The 21,704-nt window shown below is 42.1% G+C and overlaps 1 protein-coding gene and 1 long non-coding RNA gene across 5 annotated transcripts in view; one reads left to right on the top strand and one right to left on the bottom strand.

Annotated features, from left to right (window-relative positions):
- TBC1D9B (TBC1 domain family member 9B) overlaps positions 1-14,539 on the bottom strand; it is a 47,909-nt gene extending 33,370 nt beyond the window's left edge. For all 4 annotated transcript variants that reach the window (XM_020782751.3, XM_020782753.3, XM_020782752.3 and 1 more), the window contains exon 1: positions 14,287-14,539. In XM_020782751.3, the coding sequence (XP_020638410.3) occupies positions 14,287-14,404 (118 nt within the window). In that variant the 5' untranslated portion in view covers positions 14,405-14,539. The remainder of the gene's footprint in view (positions 1-14,286) is intronic.
- LOC144586811 (uncharacterized) overlaps positions 14,379-21,704 on the top strand; it is a 36,123-nt gene continuing 28,797 nt past the window's right edge. Inside the window, exon 1 of the long non-coding RNA XR_013541853.1 lies at positions 14,379-14,522. This is a non-coding gene — a long non-coding RNA (uncharacterized LOC144586811). The remainder of the gene's footprint in view (positions 14,523-21,704) is intronic.

Below are 21,704 nucleotides of genomic sequence, written 5' to 3'. Positions count from 1 at the left end.
CCAACAGCATGAACTGAGGGTGAGGGAAATGGAGGAAAGGGAAAGAGAGAAACAGAGACAATTTGAAATGGAAAAGGAAGAGAAACAGGAAAGGGAAAAGGAGAAACAAAGACAATTTGAAATGGAAAGAGAGAGAGAGAGGATGGCGTTTGAGTTAAGAAAATTGGAAATGATGAACCAGAACAATAATAACAATAGAGATTCTGAGGTGGGCCAATTGTCTAAAACTGACTTGAAGAAATTCCCTGTGTACCACAAGGGAGATTGCCCTGAGGTGTTCTTTTCCCTCGTGGAAAGAGCGTTTGTGGACTTCTCAGTAAGGGAAACTGAGAAGATGACCATTATGCGATCTTTAATCAGTGGCAGCCTGGCAGAAGTCTATGCAGAGATGCCAGTGGAACTGCTGAAGGACTTCGCTGAGTTTAAAAAACTGGTGTTTGCCCGGCATGGGATAAATGCTGAACAGCTGAGGCAAAGATTCAGGTCACTCACAAAAAAACCAGAGCAGACTTTTACCCAAGTGGGGGCCCAACTGGTGAGGTTGCTAGAGAAATGGCTGTCTCAGGAGGGGACAGAGACCTTCCAGCAGCTCAAAGACCTGATAGCGCTGGAACAGTTTTATTCAGTCCTGCATGGGGAACTAAAGTTCCATGTGAGGGAGAGGAAACCTAAATCGGTGACAGAAGCGGCAGAGATCGCAGATTTTATTTCCCAAATAAGGAAGCCCTTAGGTGCTGAGGGGAAAACTGTGGGTAAGCCCAAAGAAACCTACAGCAGGTACTCTCAGGGACCAGGGAAAAACCAGCAAGGGGGAGGGGCCCATATTGAAGGGAAGCCCTCAGACATGAAACCACCAAGACCTCAGATTTTGGAGGGAAAACCAAAACCAGATGAGAAAGACTCCAAGTACAGCAGAAAATGTTATTTCTGTCAAGGAAAGGGCCATCTAATCTCAGAGTGTGAGAAATTAAAGCAGCTAAAGGGAAATTTGCCTCATGATTTGAGTGGAACCAAGCCAAAAGCTGTGTTCTGTGTCCAGACAGAGCAAAGCTCCTTGCCACTGAGGGAGCCTGTTGCCATGGCGACTCACTCTGGACCAGTTACATCTGCTGATCAGGCTGGGGAAAATGGTCCTCTTGTGGAGGTCAAGCGCTGCTTACTAGTGAGGACAGATTCGCAATTGTTTGAGACCGCAGGGGTGGACGTAGGAATACTTGACCATCAGTATAGGGGGCTAAGGGATACTTGTTCCCAGGTGACCCTGTGCCATCCAGACATTATTCCTAGGAAGTATATAATCCCAAATGAGAGCCTGAAAGTGGCAGGGATTGAGGGGCAGGTGATCTCACTGCCAGTAGCTGAGGTACCTGTGAGCTTTCAAGGCTGGAGGGGAGTTTGGCGGCTAGCGATTTCATCGACTCTGCCAGCAGCCGTGCTCGTGGGAAATGACCTGGCTGAACATGTGAAACGGGTGCTAGTGATTACACGCTCACAAGCTACCACGGGGACAGTTCAGGGGGGTACTGAAGAGCCCGAGGTTGAAGCAGATGAGGGTAGTCCCGAAGCTGTGGTGGAAACCTTAACCACGGACAGCAAATTTGGCCAAGAGCAAAAGGCAGACGCCACTCTCCGAAAGTGTTTTGAAAAGGTGACAGACACCCAGCTAACACCTGAAACCCCAGCGAGATTTCGCGAGAAAAAGGGAATTTTATATAGAGAGACCCTGATGAATATCTCAAAAGGGGGAGATGGGATCAGAAGTCAGCTAGTGGTACCTGAAAAGTATCGCCCCATGATCTTACAAAGGGGGCACTCTGATATGTTTGCTGCGCACTTAGGGGTGAACAAAACACAGCAGAGAATCACACAAAATTTTCACTGGCCTGAAATAGGGAAGCAGATCAAGGAGTTCTGTAAACAATGTGATGTGTGTCAGAGGCAGGGGAATAACCGTGACAGGACCAAAGCGAAGTTGTGCCCTTTGCCTGTGATTGACACCCCGTTCAAATGTATAGGAGTGGATATTGTGGGACCTTTGCCTAAGGCCACAAAGAGGGGGAACCGGTTCATTCTCACCATTGTGGACCATGCCACGAGGTACCCCGAAGCCATACCCTTGACTAATATCGAAACTAACACAGTGGCAGATGCCTTGGTGGGGTATATGTCCAGGATGGGATTTGCCTCAGAAATAATCACAGATTTGGGCACATCGTTTACATCAAAGCTCATGAAACGGTTATGGCAAATCTGTGGAATTAAACACAAGGAAACCACTGCCTATCACCCCGAAAGTAATGGGTTAACGGAGAAGTTCAATGGGACTCTGATGCGCATGATTAGGGCTTACTTGGCTGAGAATCCAAACAATTGGGACCAGAAGCTGCAATCCCTTTTGTTTGCTTATCGATCAGTGCCCCAAGCCAGTACCAGGTTCAGTCCGTTTGAACTTTTGTTTGGGAGAAAAGTGAAAGGTCCACTTGATTTAATCAAACAAAATTGGGAGCAGATCACCCAGGATGACCCACAAGATGTTGTGACGTATATAGACACTTTAATGAATGACCTGAAGAGAAACCTAGAGCTAGCAGCAGAAAACCTGCAAGCTCAGAAGGTCAGACAGAAAACCTGGTATGACCAGAAAGCCAGGGAGAGGCACTTTAACCCAGGGGAGGAAGTGCTTTGGCTTAGGCCCTGGAAAGAGAACAAACTGCAGCTCAAATGGGCAGGACCATACAGGGTCATTTCCAAGATGTCGGATCTGAACTACCTTATAGAACAGGAGGAACACCAAGCACGGAGGGTGGTACATGTGAATGCCCTGAAACCCTACTACAGAGGGGAACAGAGGGTTTTATTTGCCATAAAAGCAGCTGAGAGTGAGGAAGCTGAATTACCCTTCTGGGAGGGTAGAGGGGAAGTGAAATACAACCCAGATGAGGTGAAGATCAGTCCTGCACTCACCCAAGACCAGCAGCAAGAACTAAAAGTGCTGCTCACTAAACATCATAAGGTTTTTTCAAATAAGCCGGGGATAGTGAAGGGAGTGATCAAACCCCTAGAGGCCAAGATAGAAGCCGTTCGTGATTGGCCCAGACCCAACACCAAGAAAAAAGTCAAATCATTTCTTGGGTTGGTGGGCTACTACAGAAAGTTCATCCCGAGGTTTAGCGAGATGGCGACTCCGCTGACCGATCTGACGCGGAAGAAGACTGATGACCGCATCCAGTGGACCAGCGACTGTGAGGAGGCGTTCCAGAGGTTGAAGGAGGCGCTCGTCCATTATCCAGTGCTGCGTGCTCCCGACTTCGACCGGGAGTTCATCATCTACACCGATGCGTCTAACAGCGGGGTAGGAGCAGTTCTTTGCCAGGAGGATGAAAATGGTGACCAGCATCCAGTGTCCTACCTGAGTAGGAAACTCCAGAAAGGTGAGAGACATTTGGCAACCGTGGAAAAGGAGTGCCTGGCCATAGTATACGCGATTCAGAAGGCCAAACCTTACATCTGGGGAAGACATTTTGTTCTGTGCACTGACCACTCACCACTGCAGTGGTTAAAGACAATGAAAACCCATAATAGTAAACTTATGAGGTGGGCTTTAAACCTGCAAGATTTTGACTTTGAAGTGAAGGTGGTCAGAGGGTCAATGAACTGTGTTGCTGACGCCTTGTCAAGAAGACCCGACGAGTGAAGACGGTGAAGAAACCATGGACTATGTATATTTTGGTGACCAAAAGTTAAAATGTACCTGTTTATTGAACAAGCTTGGTTTGTATTAATAAAGGTAACTTAATGTATTGCAAATATTAATGTTTAAATGCATAAGTGAAATGTTTGACCTAGAGTGAGTAAGTATGGGTTATGGGATTGTGTTATAATGTATAACTGTTTTTGTGTTTTGATCCTGGTTGTTTTTTTGGAGAAAAGCACTTTAGCTTTTCCCCCGCAAAACAACTTATAAAGAGGGGAGGTGTCACATACAGCACTGATGGTACCTGTCTGTCATGGGTTTGGAGGGAAAGTTCCATCCTATGGGGAGTGGAAGGCGGGACATCAGGGGGGAGGAGCTGTACTGTATATATATTTGGAACTTGTGTGGAGAAGGGAGTTGGAGTCTGTGTGTCAGACTGGGTACAACTGTTTGTCAGTTAGTACATACCTGATAGGTTCAGGTTTCTATCTAGGTAGCCAGAACTGATAGGTTCAGGGTCTGCGCGTTACCTTAAAGTGTTCAGTGGGAACCAAGCTGTTGTATGGGTGTGATTGGGACTATGCCACGTTACAGTATCCTATTTACCTGATTCTTTTATTTATCCTGATTGTTGTTTCAATAAACCTTGTTCTTTTATTTATTAAAATCCATTCCTGGTCTGTGTGACTCCTTACAGGGAATGGTTGGTGGCAGCATAATTACAGGGTGGGATACTCCAGTAGGTCTGGGGTTGTCACAGCCATCAACTCAGAATTTACATATAACAACCCTAATAGGGCTTTCAAAGTAAGTGATATATTTAAGGAGTCGTTCTATCAATTCCAGTGAGTTTCCATGACCAGGTGGGGATTCAACCCTATTCTCCAGATTCCTAGCCCATCACTCTATCCACTACACCACAATAGGAATCTACACTATCACAAAAAAGGTAATTAATCTAAAATTTGGTTCACTGAGCACCCAAAAATACTCTAAAACATTGTGATCTTTACGCCACAGCAAAGGTTTACACCACAGCAAATGCTATCATTCCAGCACAGAAGAAATGGTAGGGCAAAACACTATGCTGTTGTAGTCCTGTATTTTCAACAAGCCTGAACATGGGCATTTCTACCAGCAATCTGGAATACTTATGCGGACAGAATAAAAGCTCCAACTATGAGCCAAATGAAGAAAGATGGCTGGTGTATAAATGAATACTGTATGATGCTTTTTTTACATATGCATTGTTACTCACCCTGAACCTTTCAAAGGAGTTGTGTTCGTCCACTTAATGTTGGGACCAAAACATGTAATATTAATTAAATTAATATTGTTTACTTATATGAATATTTGCAAGGCACACTGATGCAAGTACCTGAGACACCTTTCCCTAGTCTGTGCACATTTAACTGACTACTTCATGAGAGATTTGGCTTTTCTGAACGTTCAGCTACACTGGAAAACATTCCATAATTTGTTTCAGAATTGGCACTAGTATATTCAAATCACCTTATTCACAAATCACATGATCACATTATTTTTTTTTATTTCTATTTTATTGAATAACAAACAAAACAAAACAAAAAAATAATTTTTTTCTAATTGCAACCATTCAATGCCCGCATAATTGTTTGTTTCGTTCTACCAAAAAACTGGGGTGTGTGAGTTTGGGTGGCTTTCTGGTGACATAGTAAGTTGAGGCATTATATTTTGGGACAGCAGGAACACACATTTTGGGACACACACTCCTTCAATCTTTTTCCCTAGTTTTCCCAAAGTAATTTTTGTTTATTTTTAAACAAACCATTGTATCTAGTGCTAGATCACCTTATCACTGCATTGCTACATTAGTTCAGTGCGAGATAATTTATTTATTTATTTATTTATTTATTAGACTTATATACCGCCCCATAGCGCTACAAGCACTCTCCGGGCGGTTTACAATTTTTTTAATTATACAGGCTACACATAATCTCTGCACAGAGAAAAAAAAGAAGATAAAAATTGATATAAAATCAAAACAACTCTGACAAACTCCAACAGACTACAATGTTTTTGTGGTATGTGTGTATGCATATGGAATTTTTTTTTAAAAAACGATCCCTTTTCCCTACCACCGTGCAACCCTTTAAACCAGTGGTTCTTAATGTGGGCGATAATGCCCCCCAGGGGGCGATTTCATTTTTCAGGGGGGCAGTAGAACGAAAAGGGGAGGCGTGGGGGCGCTGGAGCAGAAGGGGGCGGTAGGGGGGCGCTGGAGCAAGCCAAACCTGTTAAGATGCCTGCAGCCTTTTTACAGTGTGCATGAATATATATTTTCCTCCAATCTTAATTTAGTTTCAGAGTTTTCGTCTTGAAATTTTTAGTTCCTGCATTGTGGTTTGTTTTTATGCCCTTTTTATATTTCTTTTTGCATCTTAAAATTCGCTTGCAACTAAATCATTAAATGTTACTTTTTGGGGGCATTTCATTTTCTTGGAATTGAATTTTGTTTTCAGGGGTCATTGGATTTAAGTGTCATAAGTAAGTAAGTAAGTAAGTAAGTAAGTAAGTAAGTAAGTAAGTAAGTAAGTAAGTAAGTAAGTAAGTAAATAAATAAATAAATAAATAAATAAATAAATAAAGATAGATATCATCACCGTGGGGAGGGGGGCGATGATAACTTCCTCAATGGCTCAAGGGGGCGTTTCTTTCAAAAGGGTTAAGAACCACTGCTTTAAACAGTCCCAGTAGCTTGATGGCAAAATGCAAAAGGAGAGCCAGGGATTGGCAGAAAGGCAGCATCAAAGGAAGGAGGGCTTTAGGCAAGAATGGAACCCCATCAGTTTGAGGGGCCAGTGCGACACTGGCACTGAAACAATCTGGGGTCTTTGTGTGGTCACCTTAACCAAACACAGTTGCAAAAGAAACTGTGAATCAAACAGATTCTGGCTATTCCCAACGTAGTTGCACCTTGGGCTTGTGCAATGGGGCATCCAGTACCTTCACACACAGGCTTAAGTCTTACTAGCTGTAATAGAATAGTCTCTAGCTTTTGCAAATACAAGCTGGAGATCTAAGGGAACATGACCTTAGTGTGTTGTTAGATTCTACAACTGAAAACAGGGTATTAGCCAATATTCATCCTAAATTTCCAGGTTTTTTTTAAAAAAACTGTTCATACTTAAAAGGGATACTTGCAAACAGACATTTAAGGGTAAATCACAGCTGGGTAGTTGCCATAAACACTGTCCCATTTGCTTCTTCTCTCTAATATATCTGGGTCTCATAGGATCTAGCCCCAGCCATCTTCTTGCCCTTTCTCTCCCTCTTGTTCTCTCTCTAGCCTCCCTTTCCAGCCTTCTCCTTTCCCATTCTTCACTTTCCTCCCAGTACGGGGGCTTATTGGGTACCTGTTGATTTCTTCTTCTCTCACCTTCCTCTTTAGTAATGGAAAGCGGCTAATTCCCTGGTCCAGAGATCTTCTAATTCTATCACTTTCCAGCGTTCATCCGGTCTCTTCCCCTGATCTTCTTCTACCCCTTCCTTCAACCCTCTTTTAATGTCTGCCTCACTTCTTCCTGCCTCCCTTCTTTTCCTGTCTGTTTCTCCTGGATATCTTCCTGCCATGTCTTGCCTCCTCCTATTGGGGTTTCTCCTCTTTCACTTTTCCCGCTTTTGTCTTCGCAGTTGCCTGTTGGTGAGGAGCTTCGTGGTCTTTCTAACTCTTGGGGGGGGGGGGAGAAATCAATCCCTATTGTTACCAGTCCAACCTTGATTGGGGAGCTGGAAATATCACATTTCCCTCCTGTGGTTGTAGAGGACAGCAGCACACTGCTGAGAAGTACGTTAATATTATCATCTCTTTCACACCATCACATGGTCTTATCAAGATGAGCAGTGAAAGCATTCTTCAGCTAATTTTTAATCACTGCCTAATGATCATATAAGAAACAATATTGTGATGTACAGGACAAAGAGAGAGAGAGAGAGAGAGAGAGAGAGAGAGAGAGAGAGAGAGAGAGAGAGAGAGAGAGAGAGAGAGAGAGAGAGAGTATTAGTGGCTTTTCTCAAATAGAGAAAAAAGCCACTAATAAGGCTTGTGATATCTGTCACAAGCATTACTGACAGCTTGAGACAGACATTTTAAAAGGACTTTGAACTGTAACATAATTAGACTGCAGTGCATTTTTGTGGTAGACAGGGGGATTGCATATTCTCAAATTATTTATTATAATATCTGTAAATAGCTACGATGGCAAGAATACAGTGGTGCCCCGCTTAACGATTACCTCGTTCTATGACGAATCCGCTGTACGACGAGGTTTTTACTATCACAATAGCGATAGCAAAACAATGTTTAGATAGGGAAAAATTGCTTGACGATGATCGGTTCCCTGCTTCAGGAACAGATTTTTCGCTTCCCGACAATCAAAAACAGCTGATAGCCAGGTTTTCAAAATGGCCACCCACTGTTCAAAATGGCTCCCCGCTGTGCTTAAGATGGTTTTTTCGCATTACAGGCACCAGAAAATGGCCACCCTATGGAAGATCTTCGCTGGATGCTGAGGTATTTCGCCCACTGGAACGTACTGAGCGGTTTTCAATGCGTTTCAATGGGCTTTTTACTTTCGCTTGACAACGATTTTGTTCTACAGCGATTTTACTGGAACGGATTATCGTCGTCAAGCGAGGCACCACTGTATTTGTAAGATATCAAGTTGGCAAGATGTGAATTCTCAAAATCAAATCAAATAATGTAATATTTATTTAATAATATAAAATAATTTAATGAACAGGAATTGCAGAGGCAGTGCACATTATTGCCAGAGGTGGAAATGGGGGAAGGACATTTGACAGTGTTTATAAGATGCAAAAAAATTAAATTGACCTCTACATTCCTTGCATTTTAGAACCTGAATGCAATTGTAAACACTTCCTTATTTTGTATTCTTGAAGGCTTTCATGGCTGGGATCCGATGGTTGTTGTAGGTTTTTTGGGCTGTTTGGCCGTGCTTTGGGGGGTCTTTCTTCCTAATGTTTTGCCAGTCTCTGTGGCCGGCATCTTCAGAGGACAAGAGTTAGAACTGTGTCTGTATTCTGGTACAGAGTGTGGGATAGTTGACTATTTGTAGCTGTGGGATCAGCTTTTTGTCCTTTTCAGGAGATTAGGTGATTATGGTGATCAGGGTGTTTTTTGTTATGGGTAAATTGTTGTGATAAGGGGGGAGATGATCTGTCCCTACGATTGATGGGTGTTGTTAGATAGCCTTTCGTGCGCAGTGATCACCGGTCCTTGTGGATGGGTAGAGTTCATTGACCTTTTTGCAGGCTGTATTTTTCAGTGCTGGGAATCAGGCTTTATTGATTTTTAGACTTCCTTCTTTTTTGTTGAAGCTGTGCTTATGTTTGTGGATTTCAATGGCTTCCATGTGTAGTCTAACATAATGATTGCTGGTGTTGTCCAGTACTTCTGTGTTTTTTAAATAGGATTTCATGTCCAGCTTGTTTCAGGGCATGTTCAGCTACTGCCAATTTTTCTGATTGTTTTAGTTCACAGTGTCTTTCAAGTTCTTTGATTCTAGTGTGGATGCTGCATTTTGTGGTCCCAATATATACCTGGCCACAACTGCAAGGTATCTGGTATACTCCTGCAGTGGTGAGGGGATCCTTTTGTCCTTTGCTTACTGTAAAATTTGTTGTATTTTTGTGGTGACCCTGAATATTGTTTGTAGGTTGTCTTTTTTTAAAAGTTTCCCCATGCGGTCTGTGACCCCTTAGTATGGCAGAAATACTTTATTTGAGGGTGGATGTTTTTCTTCTTCAGCTCGGTGTTGTTTTCTCAGTTCAATGGCTCTTGTGATTCCATTCTTGGAACAGCCATTTGCTTATAGGGCCCAATTCAGATGGTTGAGTTTGATGCTGAGAAATTGAGCTTCACAGTTACGATCTGCACGGTTACAAGTGTTTTGATTATGCCTCTTTTTTGTCGTGGGTGGAGTTATTGTGTAGGAACCAGTCTGTGGGGTGGGTTTTCTGTAGACCTTGTGTCCCAATAGGAGGTCAGGTTTGCGTATGACAATGACATCTAAGAGAGGGAGTTGGTCCTCTATTTCTTTTTTCATGGTGAATTGTTTTTCTGGGTGGATTCTATTGAGATGGTTTAGTAATTCTTCCAGTTTTTCTTCACCGTGCTCCAAACTGAGAAGGTGTATCCACATATCGGAACTCTTCGCACGCACAGTCTGGTTCTGATACGTGGATGACACCTTCGCAATTTGGAGGCATGGTGAAGAAAAACTGGAAGAATTTCTAAACCATCTAGATAACAAATCAGACACACTCATGAGACAGACACTCACTTCCTGAGACTGCCTTCCCACACCCCTACCATGAATAATGATTGTGCTTGGAATGTGTTTTTCTGGACTACGAATACCATAAATCTTCATTCTGGGAGTTCCAATGACCTTACAGATACATCTAAATGTGATGCACTTGGAAGTAAGGCCTAAGTTGTAAGGCTCTGAGACTCAGCTAGGTCAGGTTTTGCCCATGCTTCCTGAGCAGAAATAAAGCTTCTAGCTAGTACCAGGGCAGGAACATGAAGCTTGGCCTAGCTAAGCTTCAAAGCCTTCTCATTTACGTATTTCTCTCATAGGTACCACATTTAAGTTCTGTAAGATACCTGTAAGATAGGTGGAACTCCAAGAATGGAGAACTATGGCATTTGTAATCCAAAATATATGAAAATCTCATCCCTAAAGGTGTTCTTCACAAGTGTTATATTTGAACCAAGGTTAATGCTAACAACAGCTACCATCAGAATTTGCAGGCCAATGTTAAAAACTGATTTCAGAGGCTGCCTAAACCTGGTTAGCATTGTCATCAGTGCAAATCTTGTTTTATACTGAATTCTGAAAAGGAAAAAGGAGCAACTGGTGTAGGAAGGAGAAAAGAAAATGCTAGAAATGAAGGGCACTCTACTCTCTGAATTGTGCTGCAGAGAACAGGAAACGGTCTGTATCCACTGGGTAAATATCAGAGCATCTACCACAGTTGCTAAATGGAAACATTCACAAAATGATGTGGTCAATGCAGAGGCAGGGCTTGTACAGCTTGTTGCCCATGACATTACACCATTATTTAATTATAGGTACCTCATATTAACCATCCCTTAGTATTAACCATCCTTTAGTATAATAAAAATATAGAAAGGGGAAGGAAATCGTATGTTTCTAGTGACAACTTATGATTTTGAGTTCTAGGATTCCACCCCCCCAGAACAAGAATCATTCCTAAAGGGAGGGCATCAAGCTGCTTTTGTTACAAATCACCCATGTGTTCATAGCTTTAAAAAAACTTGTGCTGTACACACTGTAAAGTAAATGGAAAGCATTGTTGAACTCTTAAAACACAATCACATTAACATCTTCTCCCCATTAATATAATCATGTTTGCTTTTTATTTGACACAGTTCTTATTAGCTGTTTCTGCCTTAGCCTGTCTTCCTGTCTCAGGTTGACCAGCTATTACAGATATGTGCACTACAGGCTGCAGCTTCTCAGTTCCCCTGAGGCACCATGACATGTCAACTCACTGACATCTTCCTTCTGATAGAATGATGAAATAAGCCTTCCCTGAGCTAAAGAGATAGCAACACGAAAACCAGTCAATCACTGTATCTATGTTGTTTTGGAAAGCATGCACAAAATAGCCATGTGTTTGAATCTGCACAGTTCCAGCAAACATATATTATTATTTTTTTCTAAAAAAAACTCTCTAACCTCTTCCTACAACAGGAACAGACAACTCAATAGCCTCTGAATTCCCTTTCTGTTCCTCCTGGCACTTCTTTCATGCTGCTCCCCAACTGGTGCCACAGCAAGCCATGTTGCTGAACCTGCACTTAAAACCACCAGTTTGTCCCTGCCTTTGTATGTCCTTTTGCTTCTTTCAGGTGTAGGGATCTGATAGATTCTGTTCTCTGTGGCTTCACAGGACTCCACATGAGGCAACAGCCTTATATCAAAGAAACACTGCAGGAGGAGAATGGTGTGGCCCCTGGAAGACTGTGGGGGATCCAATGTAGCTCTTGAACATCATAAAATAAACCACAAAATCCAAGCACAGAGGCACATTATTTTCTACTGTTTGAAATGCTGACGTTGACATTGTACTGTGTACTGTAATAATTTTTAAAAAATTCTCTCATGTGAATAAAAATTAACTGGGGTTTTCTGGTCATGTTTTGTTATAAACCGTTTGAAGTATAATGTAAAACACACATTTATTTATATACAATACTTTTATCCTGCCTTTCTTCTTAGAAGGACCAAAGGCAGCTAAATGGCAAGGACTTCAGCATTCAGCAATGCAAAAATCACAATTATGTAGAGATAAAATCAAGCCTACCTCTAAACGGTCCTCTACTATTTTGTTCCAGCTGAAGAAAGATAATTAATCTTTCTCCATTCCTTCATTCAAAAAAGAAAAGAAAAGAAAAGAAAAGAAAAGAAAAGAAAGAAAGAAAGAAAGAAAGAAAGAAAGAAAGAAAGAAAGAAAGAAAGAAAGAAAGAAAGAAAGAAAGAAAGAAAAAGAAAAGAAAAGAAAAAAGGGACATTTACAGGAACATCATGGGAGAAGATAATGCTATTCAATGCTCTACCCCAGCTACTGCCAAATAGAAGGGGAACAGATGGAGGCAGTGACAGATTTTACTTTCTTGGGCTCCATGATCACTGCAGATGGAGACAACAGCCAAGAAATTAAAAGATGCCTGTTTCTTGGGAGGAAAGTGATGACAAACCTCGACAGCATCTTAATAAGCAGAGAAATCACCTTGCCAACAAAAGTCTACATAGTCAAAGCTATGGTTTTCCCTGTCGTGATGTACGGAAGTGAGAGCTGGACCATAAAGAAAGCTGACCGCAGAAGAATTGATGCTTTTGAATTGTGGTGCTGGAAGAGACTCCTGAGAGTCCCCTGGACCGCAAGGAGAACAAACCTATCCGTTCTGAAGGAAATCAACCCTGAGTGCTGACTGGACGGACAGATCCTGAAGCTGAGGCTCCAATACTTTGGCCATCTCATGAGAAGAGAAGACTCCTTGGAAAAAACCTTGATGTTGGGAAAGTGTGACGGTAAGAGGAGAAGAGGACGACCGAGGATGAGATGGCTGGACAGTGTCTGCGAAGCAACCAACACGAATTTGACCAAACTCCGGGAGGCAGTGGAAGATAGGAGGGCCTGGCGTGCTGTGGTCCATGGGGTTACGAAGAGTCGGACACAACTAAACAACAACAAGCATGTATAACTGTGGTCTACCATTATATTTTGACCTACAACTCCCAACAACTGTAGCCAACACAGGCAATGTATCCAAACACATGTACAGCATCCATATATGCAAAGAAAAGTGTTAGAATGCAAACGTCAGGCCACAATTTGGGCTTGTAGAATTTGGGAACATGTTGTAATGTGAACAAAGCTTGTTCCATTGATAATATTTACCTTGCTTATGGATGACCTAAATTGTGTTAATGTTCTTACAACACTCTTATTAAGATATAAGAGATTAGCTTTTGTTTACAATCACAAAAAAAATCTTGCAATAATTTCTGCTGAAATAATTTCTACCCACTCCAAGAATTACAGCAAAAACATAAATTACCTGGCCCCTGTGTTTACACAGATGTTTAAAATATGTACAATCCTTTAATTTCTATATGAAACCTGCTTAATAATAGCTACGCAAGTGAAGACACACTGAAGACGCATCACCAAGAAAAAAGAGCTGCTTCTGGCCCTTATTTTGTTTGTCCTTTTACACAAAACGTTGTACCTCTATGTGCATACTCAGAGACGTACACATAACCCCAGCTCTAACTTTTTCTGGAAGAAACTGCAAATGTACTTGTTAAATATACAGGTATAATAAAGGTATCTTTAGTCCACTGCTCCCGGACATCACCCTGTAAGAGATCTTACAATGGATCCAAATGTGCATCATCTTGGAGAGCAGGGACCCCCAGGGTCACAGAGTGACGACCCGAGGACAGAAGTCAAGGAAGCAAGCTTATGCCAGTCGACAAAGGCTAAATCCTTAGGGATTAACATTTTCACCTCTCAAGGCATGACCCCCTGTGGCAACAAAAGAGGGCACGGCTAACGAGGAAGGCCACACACCAGGTGGACTGATGACAAAGCCACAGACTTGAGTTTGCAAGAGCTGAGCAGGTCTGTTTCGGAGACTTATAGGGGGCGGCTTGAGGGCATATAACAACAACAACCACAACAACCCGTGCTACATCACGGCACTGAGGCCCAATACTCATGCAAGCGGCAGGGGCTCTGGAGAGGCCTGGTTCTTTTAAAAGCCAGCATCCTTTAAGATCGGGGGGGGGGCCTCTCGGGGCTCCAATGGCCCAGGTAGGGCGCCGCCGCCGCCGCCACCTTTGAGCCTAGGCCCCGACCATTCCCCTCAGCCTTTCTCCGCAGTGAGGGCGAGGGCCCCAGGAAAGAAAAGGCGGCGGCGGCAACTGCCCACCTCCTCCTCCTCCTCCCTGCCCTGCCCTGCCCTGCCCTGCTTGGCAACCGACTCCACTCACCCGTCAGGCCGCCCCCCTTGCCGTGGCCCCGCCGCCGCTGCAAGAGAAAAAAGGGGTTGGCCCTCTCGGTCACCCACAGCGCGTTGGCCAGCAGGACTTCCTCGGGGCCCAGCCACATGATGAGGAGGAGGAGGAGGAAGAAGAGGGCGACGAGGGTACCGCGGCACCGCCGCCGCCGCCGCCGCCACCCGGGCCGGCTCCCCCGCTTCGAACCGGGGCCCAGCCGACCGTCACAGGTGGGTCACGGGGGCTGCATACGTCGCGGTCGGAGCCGAGCAGCCACGGCAGCTCCTGCTCCGCTGCGCCCTCTGACGGCTTGGCTGGCGCAGAGCGGCTCCGCCGGGCGGCCATCTTTTCTGCCTCCCCGGGAGCCGCCTCGGCTTCACCTGACGGAGTGGCCGCCTGCAAGGTTTCTTTCTCCAGGCCGTCTGAGGAAGAGCTGCTTTCCCCCGTGGCTATAAATCGCAGATAATGGGGAGCGCATCGCTTGGTTAGGACGACGACCTGCCCTGGAGCCTCGGTTGTCGTAAACGAACGCAAAAACTCACGTAGCCAGTGCAGGGGACTGAGAGAAAACAATAATTCAGTACTGTATCTGGAAGGCAACGTTTCTGGGCCGATTGGAGTAAGGGTAACATGGGTTGGTTTGACTCAGTAACGGAAAACACAGTCCTTTGCTTTGCAAGACCCACGGAGAGCGTGTTAATAATAGGATTTTTTAAAAAAAATCATTTGAGTCGTTGGGTTGTAGTAAGGTGTGCACCACAGCACACGAAACAAACTTGAGAGCTAGGGTAGTTGAATGGTGTTGGGCTAGGATTGGGGAGACCTGGATTCAAATCCCCACTCAGGCAAAAAAAACCTCAGAAGTGCAATGATAGACTACGTACTTGAAATTCTCACATGCCTTCACACCCCTTCTAGGATCACTATGGAGGTGACTTGATAGCCCCTCAACAGCAACAACACAGTAGGTGAGGGGAATGTAGTTCACATCAATCATAGGCAGCATTCTCAATGGTGAAGAATGATGGAAGTTAAAAGGCCAGTAACTTCTGAAGAATCACATGTTCTTAATCCTAGCACAGTAATAACATCTGTCTTTTCTTCTGGAATCCTGGCAAATAGTTCCAGGCTGAGTTTGCAATGAAGTAAAATACTTTAATTTTAATAGATTTATAATCTGCTTTCTAGAATAGTCACTGTTCCCTTTGACCTAAAGAAAAAACTACCTGTTCTGTCTCATAGAACTACATCAATAGTTGAAAGCAGCAACACAAAACATACTTTCATTATAAGGATTACTACTGCTGATGCCCCCACTGCAGAAGTGCACGTCTTATTCATTTATTCTCCAACAGCTTAGCCTGTACGCTTTTCAATCCTTGATGTTGGAGCCAGAAATAAGAAAGAAATTTCAAGTGTAGGGGGTGTATGCATAGAATAGGGAAATACTTTCTGTCACAGAACATCCCTGCTCTAAAAAGCAGGAGGGAAAAACTGCTTTACAGTGGTCCCCATCTGTAGTATAGTTACTTTTCTGCCCTACAATTCCCAGAATCCCCCAGCCAGCATGGGCACAGGCAATACAGTGTATACAATACTGGCTATGAGATTTTGAGAGTTGTAGTTGCCAAAAGTAACTTTGGTTGTTGTGGGTTTTTCGGGCTTCTTGGCCGTGTTCTGAAAGTGGTTCTTCCTAACGTTTCGCCAGTCTCTGTGGCCGGCATCTTCAGAGGACAGCAAACTTTTCCAAATCTGGACCAATGTCAGCTAAATCACCTGCATGAAATCTATTCAGCAGTAGTGGACATATGAGAAGCAGCTCCCTGCTGAGGCTTTACCTATTTTAGAGCACTGCAATCCTTATTAATAAGTTATGCTTTCACTGGATGAGAGCATCTGCATAACATTTTTCTGTCACGTCCTTCAGGGAAGCATTTTAAAAATAATTTCAGTTTTTTTTCAGTACTTCAGTAGATTACATTACGTAAGTGTGAGGGCGGGTAATACTTTTTATCGGACTACTGAAAAATCATACAAATTGCAAGCTTTTGTGGATTTAATTCCATTTCTTCAGGCTAAGCATAGCCCTTTCATGGACAGTGCAGAAAAATTGTAGACAAGAACCCAAAAATTGATGGAACATGTCTGAGGTGGTCCCAGTTCTCTTGAGGTTGTGGTCTCAGGTATCCTTAATTTGAAATCTTTTACATCCAACTCTTACGAACAAAAAGACTGTCAATTACTCTGTGATTTCTCTCACACACACACACACAAACACTCACAGACTGATTTTTCAGTGGTCCAATAAAAGGTATCAGTCACTCTTAAATTGGTGTAATTTTGGGGCCATAGACTATTATACAGTAGTACATGAAACAGAATGGATTTTGTGGTGTCTTTGAAAACATACAGTAAATGATTTATTTACTCCTTGCTGCCTTATAAAAGCTGTGGGACTTTTGTTTGAAAAATGCCTACCAGAACTTAATTAAAAGGGCTTTTTGCCAGAATGACTGTATTTGTCAGAGTAACTCACAAAACAAAACAGTAGATGGGTTAAATACCTTCTTTTGTAATTGTGTTCCCTCCCCTGGGATTTAGTAAAACTTATTCCATGTATCATTTAAATGCTGCCTATCAATTTATGCACAGTGTTCCATACTGGAACACATCACAAACCACTGAGCTTTGTAAACAGCCCTAGCTCTAATTATGCAATCCCAGTATTTAGCCTTGTGGCTGTTCTCTGCCACAGTTCTTGTTTTAATAAAAAAAATCTGCCATTTTGAGAGAGAGAGAGAGAGAGAGAGGTTTCATGTGTTTGGGGAGACAAGCAGGGGCCACGGAGGGCGAATGTCACAGTAACAAATAAATCAGTAAGGTCCAAGATCTTTTTCTTAATAGAATCTTACTAGTTGTGATCCCACTAACAACCATGTGAAAGTGGGATTTTCCCAGTAGATCATAATACTATGCCAAAGATACATATTATGACCAGTGGATTTTTTAAAAGTTGTGTATCAGTAACATGGAAGTTGTTCATCAGTGATCAGTGAGGTGGCCAAATTGTTGATGACAGCAAATTAATATAAGGATGGATAAATCAAAGGAGATAGCAAATGACTTCCAGGAAAAAATATCTTGAAATTGGGAGTGGGCGTTGGAAGTGATCCACTGGAGCAAATGAAATGAAATCTTAATTTTAATGTCTACTGAATAGTTCCTATTATGATGATTGTAGGCACTCAATGGCTGACACTTCAAAATACTGTACTCTAAAAGGTGTATGAAAGGACTTACCTTTGCAGAAACAATGCCAATTCTTCTTCAGCACCTTTTGTCCCTCTGGCTGTATGAAACTTTATTCTTTAATAATGCCTTCCACCAATTTCTCAGGAACAGAAGTTAACTGGTTTGTGATTTCTTCCATTGTTCTAGATTCTGTCTTTAAAAATGGTTAAGAAAACCAAAACCAAAATAAAGAAGACAAAAACATTGTGGCACCTTAAAAACTGTTATATTTTAATGTGAGTTTTCATGGACAAATCCACTTCTTCAGAGTAATACAGTGATGTCTTTTAAAACTTTAAAAATGTGTAATATTGGCTACTTTTCACTGACCCAATGATTTGTACATTTTCATCTTGCCATTAAGATATACAAGCACAGGGAGTTGTGGGGGTCTGAATGTGGGGTTTTCACCCAAAAATGGCAGTGAAATGCCACCCCTCAGACCAAACCCTCTTATGTCTATAATCTCATTTCTTGTCACCACACTATTTGCCTTAGTTCTTCAAACTAATTTCAAAAAATTAAACCTATCACATTTTGTTTTATATTTCCAGTATGTTCCATATGCCTTAACATCTTGCACTACATGCTGATCACCAGCTAAGAATGGGTCCAGGGTTGCTTCTGTTCCATTCAGTTACATACTTGTATTCTAAGACAGTCATTTGGATTATCTAGAAATCTCACCTTTACACGACCAGAGTGCACATTTACCCAGTCAATGTGAGAGTTACTGAAGTTATCCATTACTATGGCACTTCCTTGTTTGGAAAGTTCCACAGTTCCATTCTCTATCTTTATGATCACTCTGAGTGTCAGGGAAGTGACAGCAGGACCCAGACACTGATTTACTTTTGGAGTATATTATTGCCACCCACAATGACTCCGTGGGGGAAGATTGTACTTTTCAAGGGTTTAATTCATCTAGCACACCTTCTTTGACATGCAAAGCAATACCTCTCCCACTATATTTCTCCATGTCCATCCTACAATGTTTGACAGAAATAAAACCATAGCTTTCGACATTCCACCATTTATCTGTATCGCTACTGATATGTTTGATCGCCATTTTAATTGTGTGCTGTCAGGTGGCTAAACACAGAAAACAAAATTGGCTTTATGACTACTGTGAAAAGGAGAGAGTAAACTGGAAATTTGGAGAGGAATAGCAAGCTATCAGGCAGACAGGCATTTTTAAATTTATTTATCTGCAAATATAAAAAGTAATCACATGGTATCTAAATGTCATTTAAACTAGTCTCATCGCTAGTATGATGTGATTTGCCAGGCAGTGAAGTTCTCACAAATGTAAAGCCTATTGAACAATATTGAAAAGACAAAGGTGTTTTTCAACAACTTTTTATTGAAATGTATTACATTAGCAAACCCTAACTTAAAGGTATACACGATGAACTTATCAGCATATACCACACAATTACAATATAGTATACAGTACTTACATCAAAATATGTAGACTTAAGAAGTTTTTGTGGCTGCCAAGCTACAGCTTATCACATGAATTTGAAAGTTCCCGTTGTCAAGAGGGTGGCATACTGCTTGCACATGCCTAAGTTAGAAACAAGGCAAATAGTCCTTTTCTCTTTGCCAGGCCTCTGATAGCTTGTTCATATCTTTCAACTATTTCATTCACACTGGTATAGATCACAGTATGGCAATGAACAATTCAAATACATAGGTCCTGCCACTGTATTTCACATATACTGTACAACCATTGACATTTAATCACTCTTGCTTTTCAAATTTCCTCTGTTTTTAAAAAACCTTCTGCTAAAAATTATTCTCACTGCATTTTGTGCATAGTTAGTCTTGGCCTGTCCCTGGAAATCCTGAGCAGATGCATAATCTTTCAGTACACAGCTATCCACTTAATCTTCAATCTGGGCTAACAGTCTGGAATCAAGACTACAGTTACATACACTCATGTCAATACACAGCACACCCAAAAATGGGTGCTGACACCATTAATCAGCAATTTATGCTTGTCAGAATGCCCACATTAATGTATTCTGTTGAGAATCTATGCATGCATAGCCCTTAAATGGCACAAAAAGGGCATCTATCCGGTATCCATTTTTATCTGGCCAAATAATGGAGATACCACTAGCTTTGTGCACTTCTGAAAATATTTTTCCTGACATATAAGGCTTGGTAGCCTTAGTAGTGAGTTTTTCACCACAGTGAGCAACATACAGATGTAGAGAAGATAGGAAGGCATGACTAATGTTTCATTCTGGTGGTGGCACTTCCTCTTTTAAATTCGCAAGGTTGATTGTAAAAATATCCTGAGACTGCCACTTCCTCATCCATCCCCACTCTTTTCCTGACAAGACTCACATGGTTTTAGTTACGGCATGTTAAGGAAAAACAAGTGCAGTTTTCTCGCTGCATTTTTATGCCAAGGTGAGCTGTACAAGTTGAATTCTGGTCTAATGTGCAGCTATTAAAGGCACAGGAGGTCCGTCAGGAAAAAAAAAAGGCAATCCATATACAGTGCATGGGTAAGCCCAAGTGTGAGGGTCATTCATCCTAAAGCAAATGTTATTCTCTTGCTAACCACTCCCCATCACATCTGAAGCAGCAGAGCCTAACTAGCACATGACATGCATCTTCACCCCCTCCAGTTTCTATAACTGGAGTCAATTTTTTTGACCTTGGAACTGAGGCAGCCAAAGCCATCCCAAAACATGATTCACTTCTGTGCTGGAAGAATATCAATCCTTTTCATAAAGCTACGAAGCTGGGCAAGTGACTATTTTATATGTGCTTTTTGTTGCTGCAGATCAACCTCATTAGCTTGTTAACAATGTGATAAGTGCATATTCTGACATTCTTATAGCTTTATCAGAAGTGCTGAAATTAGAAGGGGAGCAAAGAGGGCCTGTCCCCCACAGCTACTGTTTTTGGGAGGGTACAACGGCCCAATGACTTCCTTAAAACTCCGTTGGAGTCAGAGGCTTGAGGATTTTATTATTATCCCCCATAATTTGAGCACTAGTCCTCAGGGCAATAAGAACATGTGGGTTTTAGCAATTTTGGATAATCAACCATTGCTAAAATTCAATTGTTGACAAAAGCTGGCATTTCTAAGAGGATGAATTATTGACCCCTTACACCAGTGTAGACATTCTGAAGTCAGCAATTTAGTGGGTCAGTAAATCATCCTCTTAAAATGATGTTCCACTATATTCTCTTGTCTGGATACACAAAAAGGAATAAGAGTTCAAGCACTATAAGCAGGGCCTAGCAAGCATAACCTAACAAACACGCAAGAATAAAGGGAAAGGCAGACAACCATCAGAGCAAATATACAGAAACAGATCACAAAACTTTATCCAACATGGTTTAGCATCCCAGAATGCCTAATACCAATAAGGGAAACTGGGCAAATGGAGACATAAGCAAACAAACAGTGATCTTCAGGAGAAGCAGACAAACATGTTAAGTATCTATATAGCACCATCCATGCAAGGAGCTTGCCGTTCTTCATACATCTTAATAAAGTCTCACACAATTAATGTGAGGTAGGTATTCGTACCTTAGCAAAAACGAGGACACAGAGGCATTGAACAATAACTTTAGACCATGTGTTGGACTTAAGATTTAAAAGCTCCCAAACTTCCAGACTGGTGCATGCAACTAACACACCACATCATCTTTTTCGGTGAAGTGATAGGAAAATGAGCAAAAGATTTTTCCAATGCAAAACACAGGTTTGTGAATTGCAATACATGTAGAACATTCTGTTAGTTGTGCCCATTTTAGAACATTGTTACATTTGGGCTTGTAGATTGCTAACTTCTGCATTTCAAATTTGAGTTTCAGCTAATGCCCTCTCTCTGCACCCTAAACAAAAATATCAAGGAAATCAGGCTGTCAATAGCTGAATGAAAAATGGTAACTCAGGAGGTGCAGCTTTCTCCCAGTGCTGTTGTGTGTATTCCAGGATGTGCTTATAAAGTGAGCACCACCCAAAACTGGCAATGTGGTTAAAATTTATTATTTAGAAGAGGAGCAAGTATCCCGGTAAAAGTCATACAAAAATTATGCCAATTTCTGGGTGAATCTAATCCTCTTGTCTGTGACTGTTAATGTGAAATACC

Source organism: Pogona vitticeps, chromosome 2, assembly GCF_051106095.1.
Source record: "Pogona vitticeps strain Pit_001003342236 chromosome 2, PviZW2.1, whole genome shotgun sequence".
Lineage (NCBI taxonomy): Eukaryota > Metazoa > Chordata > Lepidosauria > Squamata > Agamidae > Pogona > Pogona vitticeps.
The sequence above is the reverse complement of the archived record's forward strand: the minus strand, read 5'-3'. Positions and strand labels throughout refer to the sequence as shown.